The 9,430-nt window shown below is 34.0% G+C and overlaps 1 protein-coding gene across 3 annotated transcripts; it reads right to left on the bottom strand.

The window, feature by feature from the left end:
- Positions 1-843: 843 nt before the first annotated feature.
- Positions 844-9,042, bottom strand: LOC140859825 (zinc protease PQQL-like). Of its 3 annotated transcripts, XM_073262392.1 has the most exons (8): positions 8,773-9,042; positions 6,412-6,936; positions 6,135-6,218; positions 2,880-3,019; positions 2,648-2,797; positions 2,462-2,553; positions 2,060-2,143; positions 1,853-1,956 (listed from the first exon to the last, which is right to left on the bottom strand). In XM_073262392.1, exons 2-7 carry the CDS (start codon positions 6,476-6,478, stop codon positions 2,125-2,127), a joined length of 552 nt encoding a protein of 183 aa, XP_073118493.1. In that variant the 5' UTR covers positions 6,479-6,936; positions 8,773-9,042; the 3' UTR covers positions 1,853-1,956; positions 2,060-2,124. The 3 variants fall into 3 exon arrangements, with proteins under 3 accessions (XP_073118495.1, XP_073118494.1, XP_073118493.1); XM_073262394.1 differs by lacking the exons at positions 2,648-2,797; positions 2,880-3,019; positions 6,135-6,218; positions 6,412-6,936 and adding exons at positions 844-1,316; positions 1,409-1,489; positions 1,661-1,771 and having other exon boundaries at positions 1,840-1,956; positions 8,821-9,042; XM_073262393.1 differs by lacking the exons at positions 2,880-3,019; positions 6,135-6,218; positions 6,412-6,936; positions 8,773-9,042 and adding exons at positions 844-1,316; positions 1,409-1,489; positions 1,661-1,771 and having other exon boundaries at positions 1,840-1,956; positions 2,648-2,695.
- Between the last annotated feature and the right edge of the window lie 388 nt (positions 9,043-9,430).

The raw sequence follows: 9,430 nt of genomic DNA, 5'->3' as shown, positions 1-9,430 counted from the left end.
TATAATAAGTAATTTTACAAAAACATCCCTATCAAATATCTTAAGTATGCATATATATATATATAAAGGATAAAGTTGAAAATACACGATTTAAAACTTTAACATTGGTTCACACTTTTATAATTGATGATATATGGATAAAACATTTAAAAAAATGCATGCAAAAAAAAAAAAAATTGAAACAGCAGTTCTCAAATATAATGAAAATATTTATTTATGAGCAAAAATCGCAATGAGATGTCCATGGTCGTCGATGGGATTATGAGAATAAAAAGACAATATGATAATGTCAAGATTATCAATAAAATATATTTTAAGCATGTCTATCTATATTATTAAAGTAAATCCCTTTATAATAACTAATTTCAATTAATTTGGTGAAGATTTATTTACAATTGTAATCTTGTCTTTATCGTATTATTTTATTAGCAGATTATTTTTTTTATTTTATTAAAATATATTTTTAACTCTTATTTACCAGGAGAAGAGATAGTGGATTATTTTTGAAATTATGTTCCAAATAAATCATTATATAAACTTCTCTTTGGTAACCCGTAAATTAACTAATGTTCATATAGCATATTCAATGTGTCAAATAACAAATAAACAGTGCATTTTTTTTTAATTCTTATATTTGTATAGCAAATGCCATATATATATACACTATGAACTTGAAATCTAATAAGAGTGTAAGACGACAACCAATATAAAAATATGTTTGCACTCTATAAGAAAACAATACTTCTCATTTGAATATCAGAGTGAAAATAAATGTAAATATAGCTAAACAGGTCAACCAGATGTCACTGACATAAAGAACCTTTACTAAAACATGATGCAATGTGCCCTTGAAAATGCATAACTGGATTTTCTATGTAAACAATAAAGCTGGTCAACCAAACGACTGTTGAAACGAAAGTATTGTTACATGTGCTACTAAAATGATACATGAAGAAACCCAGCAACAAACAGAAGCAAAATCGGGCAAAAGAATAACAATTGCTTGGGTGTCTGTCTCATGAATCACAAATCTACTTAATCCATATGTTTTGACTTTCATTGTATAAGAAACTACTCACCACAATATCAGGTATATCCAACAATCCCATCAATATAAGTGTACTCCTGCAACTATTGAGAACAAAGCTAATGACTTTAGCGCGATATAGTACCAGAAACTCAAATCAACTTTCAGGCATTTGAATTGCTAAGATGTACTGCTTTGTGCAAGGAAAAGGAATAATCCTCTGCAATGTTGATTGTGCTTTTGCTGGGGTAAAGTTATCTCTAGCTCTGGCACGACCCTCGTTATCATCCTGCACTTACGATTAAATAAATAAAATGCAACTGCAGGAGGAGTTAAACCATAGAAGTCAAAGAGTGAGGTTGAATAGAAAGTGACTTCAACCTCGAATGATGCACCAACATCTCCAGAATAACTCCTCGATCGGTAGCTGCCAAGAATCATAGCCAGCCAATATTCATTATCCTACATTAACAAGAATCGACATAAGAACATCATGTAATCAACTCGAAAATGCACAAGGCCCAGTCATATTAGCTTATGATCCAAATATCATTTTTGCGCAGAAGCTACATTTATACATTCTCTGTAACATTACCAAGAAACAGTATGCCAATACTTTTAGCAAACATAGACCTGTAATGCATCGTCATGCTCCTTTTGCTCAGTTTTAAGGATGGTCAGCACTTCTTCAGTAGAAGGTCCCTCGTTTTGAAGCCGTAGAATTTTGTCCAAGGTGAGATTTACCTGTGAGGTTAATTCCAATGTTAGAACCAGCAATATTAGAACAAATAAGTGGAGCAGAAGAAGCTCACCAGCAGATGTGAGTCGTTTGGATCACAAGAAAAAACGACTTTTATCTCGCCACGAATTTCGCTCTCTCTTGAAGGATTGTTAAAACCAAGAAATTCACAAACTTGAGCAACGTAAGTCTGAGACGTACAGAAGAAAAATTAGCTCAAACACGTACCCATATATATATACATATATATATAGAGATATAAATTGCAGAGAATAATAACCACAAGGGCAGACCTTCCCATGCTGCAAACGGAGTACTCCTGTAATATTCTCTTCCATAAGTTTGCACAGTAAGTTGACTAAGTGAACATCTTCCATCTACATTACAAGAAAAAGCAAAACATGGTATATAATTTAGGGAAATGGTAGAAAATTCAAAAACCTAGATGGTTCAAAATAACTAGTGCACATTTCTACCATGTTCTCCTTGTCGAGCTCGATAGGAACGTATAGTTGGACATAGATGGTTCAAAATAACTAGTGCAACAGCAAAAATTACAAAGCAGTTTAGATAAAGATAAGAACATAACATGGTTAGTGCCCAGAGGGTTCCACTAATATTACTGGAGAGTCAATAAATGTGTAAGTACTAAGATGGCATCTGTTCTGAAAATTGAAAATCACATGTTGATCTACCTCACTACAGTGGAGGGAAAGGTGAACGGCAAGTCTGTGAGTTCATCACGTTTGAAATTCAGAACTTGTTCCGGAGATCGAGGAATCCCACCCTGTGTAAAAGGACAAAAAGATATAAACAAAAGAAACAAGATGTCTCTATCAAACTGTCACCGAGAAAATGTTTCGAGGGGACACATCACTAACCAAATACTGCAATATATGCGGGAAAGCAATAGCAAGGTCAAAATTCCCCACTAGGACAACAGTAAAATTTGACGGATCCTTAAAACATGAGTTGAAATATTCACAGGCCTTCAGCGGATCGAATTTCTCACAGTCATCCACTTGGAGTGGCTGAAAAAATAAAAACGACTAATTTGTGATTTCTAGACCTATATTCAACAATTTAATCAGATTGCAACATCAGCCAACTTACTCTAGAAAAGTGGGAACTTCCACATTTCAGCTCCTCCACAAAGTTCGCAAATGAGCTAGAAGGATCTCTCTTTTCACCAAGTATATCTTCTTCCAGCATCAGCTTTGTCATTTGTACTGATTCTTCATCAGGTTGTACCTCTGTATTTTAAATCCTTTTAATTGTCCAAATCATTATAAAGTTATTTATTTCCAATTGTATATTTATTTAAATTTTTTTTAAACGTTAGTCTAGTTTGTTTAAATTATTTTAATCGCTCTGCTTGTTATTTAAATATTTTACTCGTCGACGTGACATCAGAATATTTTAAGTGTTTAATTCTTGGATTTTCATGCCTAAATTAGTCTTTAATATTTATGATTTTAATTATTGTAATTTTCTGTGTTAGTTGCCTAAATATTATATTTTCCACGCACTAGAATTTATTATTTCTAACTTTTGCAAAAGAACTAGTATTTTTATTTCCGGCTTTAATTTAAAACAATTAACCGCTAAACATAATCTATTTAAAATAAATAAGTTGGACACTCGAAAATATTTAAACAAATAAGTTAAACAGCTAAAATCTTTAAAAGAATAAACCAAACAATTATTTAAAATCATTTAATTATGCAAGATTAAACCTTTAAAATATTAAAACAATTAAAATTGCATATTAAAAATCATTTTGACAAATAAATTTAAACAATTAAAAACATTAATTAAATAGTTAGTAAAGTAAAATCATTTGAACAAATAATAAAATATTTTAATAGCACATAATCCAGATAAAGAGTTTAAATTAATTAAACTTAAAAATCAAAATCCTAATATTTATTAAATTAATGCATGTAATCTAGTAAATTGGATTTTAGGCGTCACAATTCCTCTTCCCTTAAATGGAATTTCGTCCTCGAAATTCAGTACTTACTAACTAGGTTCGAATACCTTAGACCAGATCAACACTAAGTTTCCAACTTAGCACGTACCTGAGTTGGTCCAAGTCAGCTTTCGCTGCGCACTCTGATTCTTACTGATATTTATATCATCAAGAACCAGACTAACTCTTAATGCAAAATAAATTTGCAACTTCCTATTTATCCCCAACTGTTTGTAGCCTAAGAGAAATTTCTAATTACTGTTCCCACGGGACTGTAAGAGTTTTATATTCGCCACCTAAACTCCTAAAATATCTGATGCCTGACTTAGCTCGATAACCTTAAATCCTGGATCGCAACTACATTCAATAAATACCCGCAAAACTAATAAATAATTTATGTCGATCTTACTTCTAACTTAAAAGCTTCCTAACAACGAAACTATGCTTAATGTCTAATTACTAATTAAACTCAACTCATATAATATACAACTCGAGCTCTTAAGAAATTCGCAAGTTCCCAAAATCCTTAGCAACTATCACTAAACTTTTCTAAATAGGATAACCAAGGGCTGTACAATTATACCTTGATAAAACTCTAGATATGAGATAGATCTGACTCATACTACCACAACAACCGCATAAGGACCGACAAAACGAGTTAATTCCCTTATATTCCCAAATCGTTAATACCACGGAACACTGACATCTTCAAGAACAACCTAACATCCAATTTGAAATTCTAAAAGTCTACGCCACTTATTAGTAGTGCTACACTTAATGATCCTGGGCTTATGTTCAATCCCTTACGCAACGACTAAGAAATCCCTAGTTCTACTTGGCAGTAAATATGAAAATCCAAGAATTCCCAAAGTTATTATATGTACAACCTGAATTCATATTTCAAGAGCTTGGTATGCAATTGGGCACCTCAAAGAGTTTGTAGCCTGATCGAAAAGGCTTTCTAATTGATCCTCCAGTACCTTAGTATTTTCCCAATAAATAAATCTACAACTTATCCAGAAAACTACCTGAACATCCTATTCATCATTATTTTCCCACAGTTGGTGCAATAGCCTTACCGGTTGACATTCACAAAATCTGAGAATTCAAGTGTAAAGTACCCAAAAGCCTCTAGGGACAACTTTATTTCTTATCTCGCAACTGTTCACCCATTCAGCTTACCAAAATCATCTGTTTACTCTTAACGGTCTTATTTAAAATGGAACAACTCATTCAACTAATTCACTAACTAGAAATCCTCTCGCTAGAACTAGTTATAACTAGCAGTCGACATTCCTCGGATCACAACAATAACTTAGGATTTTATCTAGTACTAATACTAAATTCCAATAGTCTAAACACTTACTAAGCGGCTACGAGTCGATTCTCTACACCAGAATAGAAATGATAATTTGAAACTATGATCCACCCAAATAATTCAACATGATGGATCAGGAAAGGAAAACAGACATACAAGTAATGCTGCTTAATATGAAATGAAATAATGCAAGCATTACAAACAAACGAGCTGAAAATAAAAATCTAGATAAGTGAAAACAACTCACTCATAATTCAACTCTAGGGGTGAATGAATATAAATGGAGGCTCCGTGAATAATAAATATGAGCCAACAAGACACAAACCTCGTGATCATTCATAAGGGTAATGAAACCATGCTCAAACAATCAAAGCACAATTAAGAGCAATCGGTGTGACTTCGGTCGAGAGAAGTCCACACAAGTCAATAATTAGGGGAAACAACGGTCCTAGGACATATTCAGATGTCAACCACAACATGAGTAGATCACCAAAAAGGAAGACAAAGTGGATCTTACTCACATCAATATGTGGCTCTAGAACCGAAGAAAAATTTCAAGAAGTGCGAAATATAAACAATATTTTATTATGAAGTTTAACCAAGGTCAAAGTAGCATAATACAACGTTGACTGATATCATACGAATCCATAAATGAACAAAGGGTGTGCAAAGAAATTTCGGATACTCAAAAGTATTTGTTGCAATAGATACAAACACAAATGAAGAATAAGAAAATAATTATCGAAATAATAGTTCACATAATTGAAAGGCTCAAATTAACCGACTCACTATTTCCCAAAATTATATTGCCCAAATAACAAAAGAAAACTCAAACTATCCATAATAATATAGAACAAAGTACGTATCCCAAGTCTTCGTACGAGTTCGATTCATAAACTTACTAACAAAACATACATAATTCAATTTCTAAGCAAACTACTCACTTAGCTTTATCCGACTAAATTCCATCCCTAAGAGAATAAATTACAACAAGGACAGATCAAATAATACCTCATAATACGCAAGTTTAATATTTCCCAACAAACTCCTACAATCTCATCAAAATTGTTAAAACTACCTAATAACTCAATTAACATCCACGTACTGCCCAAAACTGGAAGGAATATTGGTACACCAACTCCGTTTAACATGGAACCGCATGCTACAAAAATAAACAGTCAAATAATACACTTTAAATTACAAAAGAAGTTTTAAACAAACATAAACACTAAACTACACACTTAAGCAAATTAATCATCTAGTTTTGAAAATATTTTTTTAAAAAGAAGGTGACATCAAAACATTTAAAGTAATAAATCAATTACGACTACCATATAAAATTCATTAAAACTTACAGACTTTGAGGCGAGACTTCTCGAGTTTCTTACAACCGGCAGTAGGCACAACCCAAACCAGAACCATGCTCTGATACCAACTGAAACGACCCTGACCCAACTTTAAATAATAACTAAATAAAATACGGGTTTTCAAAATTCTAAAAATTTTATTAAAATTGCGGCATGACCTCTCTCTTTAAATTACAACCAACCTGTCTCAGACAACAATCAAAATAAAATCAAAATAAAAGAAAAGAAATAAACGACTGACGACACAAGAGCTAGACTGAGACAAGAACGAGGCCCAAGAGAGGTTCGGCAAAACAAGTGTCCACAAGATTAGAAATCTAATGTTTACATGCCCAAAAACAATGCTATCACAACATTACATATACATCTGACAATTAAGCAAAATAAATGCTTCTTATCGTAAGAATTCTAGTAACTATGCGGAAGACGAGCATTGGTCGGAGGGATGTGCTGTGCCCGCATCGCAGTCCACTCGATAGTCTTGCCCCTCGATCTAAATGAAATGCACCTCACCTGAAAGGAAGAAAGAAGCGGAGTGAGTCTAAAAGACCCAACAAAAATATGTGGGGGAATAACGAGTACTACGTAAATACAAGCACACGCAGGTTAAAAATAACTGATACTAAAAATACCTTTGTTTTGTGCCCTTACTTTCAACAAGTGAATAAACTTCAAAATTTAAGAGAGAACATGAAATGAAACATATGCATGGCTAAGTCATGTATAATTAATGAAACTGCATAAACTGTATCTGAATCTGTAACTGTGAACTTAGATCCTTGATTTGTGACTCTGTGATTTCGATCATGATCATGGCTGCAGTGCACTATGCCGCAAGGAAGTCAGGATAACACCCAACCCGTCTTGCCCTATGGTTGGTATGGGAAGCCAAGATTTCTCCTAGCCCGTCCATACACATGAATTTCGGTAAGGGAAGCTAAGACGTCTCACAGCCCGTCCAAACACATGAATTTTACTGTAGTCACAATCATCTCACTTCGTTCGTAAAATACTTTCTTTCATTCATAAATATGAGACTTAGCATGCGTAAAGAAAATATGTCGTAAATGTAGAAATGATGTAAATGTAAATATTAAGTGATAATCATGCATATGACTCACACAAAGATGATCGGGATGGTGATTTAGGAACTAAACCAAAGGATGGAAGATTTAACCCATAATTTGCACTTACGACTAACTTAAGCGGTTAGCCCGTAAAATTTATAACTTACTCGTTTCTTAACCAAAAAGGATTCCGTTTGAAACCATGACTCCACGACACTTAGACCTAAGTAGAAAAGTCGTCCTCGGAATTTATTTCCTAAGCGAGCTATTTTTAAAGAAAGGGTTTCCGGGCAGCAGCCCTTGAGGCGAAACAGATTCTGCGCCTCTAACATTAAAAATCTAGAACTCGACCGAGACTTAACCGAATTAATTCGCGCTTGAACCGACATATTCCCAACATCCTAAACTAATTCCAGACCCGAGCCCATGGTCTAATCATGAATTTAACCCTGCTGGACAGCAACCTCATTCAAGTTCCAAGTTCTGCACCTAAACCTTCATAAGCTTATAACCCGACCAAACTTTAACCGACTTACTTCCCGCTTGAAACAACGTATTCCTAACATCCTAGACCATTTCCAAACCCGAGTCCTTAATCAAAACCCGAGCTTGAACCCTGTTTTAAACCAGCTTCCGGACAGCCCTCTCATTTCCAAAAATTCTGCTCATGCCATTTTCAAACTCAACCAACACACTAGGTATTTGTCTACAAACTCCAGCCACTTTCCTAGCATCAAACCAACATATAAACTCATCCAAAAACCCCCTTAAAATTTCCCATGACCCAGCTCAAATTCAACTCAACATGGCAACCAAACCGAGCCCCAAAAATCTGGAAAATCCAAAGTTCTTCCAAACCAATTAACCATCTAATTTCAACTCATCCTAACGCTACCATGTGAACTACATTTCACCCATGGTAGCCCCTAATCCACCATCCGATCGACACCAATAACCACAGAATTTTCGAACCAAAAGCCATGTAAAACAATCTGGAAAAATCGAATTAAAAGCCATGTGCAAATCTGGAAAAAAAAATTTCGAACCATGTACCATGTAAAAATCTGGAAAAAAATTCGACACATAGCATCATTGAAATCAACATTCCAATTCCATATGCATTTCAACCTCATCAAACAATAAAATTTATCAACAAGATTATGGTAACCTCTCGCCTAAGCACATGACCGAAACAGGGCACAAATTAAATTTTGAAATTACAAGTAATGCATCACCAAGATATGTTAATCTATATAGGGAGGAAAAAGAACCACATCCTTGCCTCTCTAGGAAAATTTCGAAAAATAACTCAAGCTTGTTGGGGTCTTAGAGCTGGAAACGAGCTGGAATCAAGCTCAATGGATACAGAAACAGCTCGCTCAGCTAGCCTTGAGGATGCTTCGCCGGAGTGGAAATGGAGGGAAAGAAGCTGCGGCCTTGAGCTTGAAGAGGAAGATGGAGATGGCCGCAGGTTTCTCTTGGAAGAACAGAGCAACTCTCGGCTGCTAAGGGTGTGTGTGTGCGTGAGTTTTGAGTTTGGGGAGTGTGTGTGTGTGGCTAGGATTAGATCTTGGAATTCAAGCGTATAGGTAGTCAAACCCTATAAAAATTAGAGTGAATGTTAAAAATTCAAGAAAAAAATAAACACACTATTAAAAGTGCTAAATGAAATTTGTACTACAATTAAATCACATTAAATAAAATACAAGCTAAAAAAAACTAATTTAAAAATATTAAATTTGATTATACTAAGTCGGAAATAAAAATATTAGTTCTTTTGCAAAAGTTAAAAATAATAAATTCTAGTGCTTGGAAAATATAATATTTAGGCAACTAACACAGAAAATTACAATAATTAAAATCATAAATATTAAAGACTAATTTAGGCATGAAAATCCAAGAATTAAACACTTAAAATATTCTGATGTCACGTCGACGAG

The sequence above is a fragment of the Henckelia pumila genome, chromosome 4 (genome assembly GCF_033568475.1).
Source record: "Henckelia pumila isolate YLH828 chromosome 4, ASM3356847v2, whole genome shotgun sequence".
Classification (NCBI taxonomy): domain Eukaryota; kingdom Viridiplantae; phylum Streptophyta; class Magnoliopsida; order Lamiales; family Gesneriaceae; genus Henckelia; species Henckelia pumila.
The sequence above is the reverse complement of the archived record's forward strand: the minus strand, read 5'-3'. Positions and strand labels throughout refer to the sequence as shown.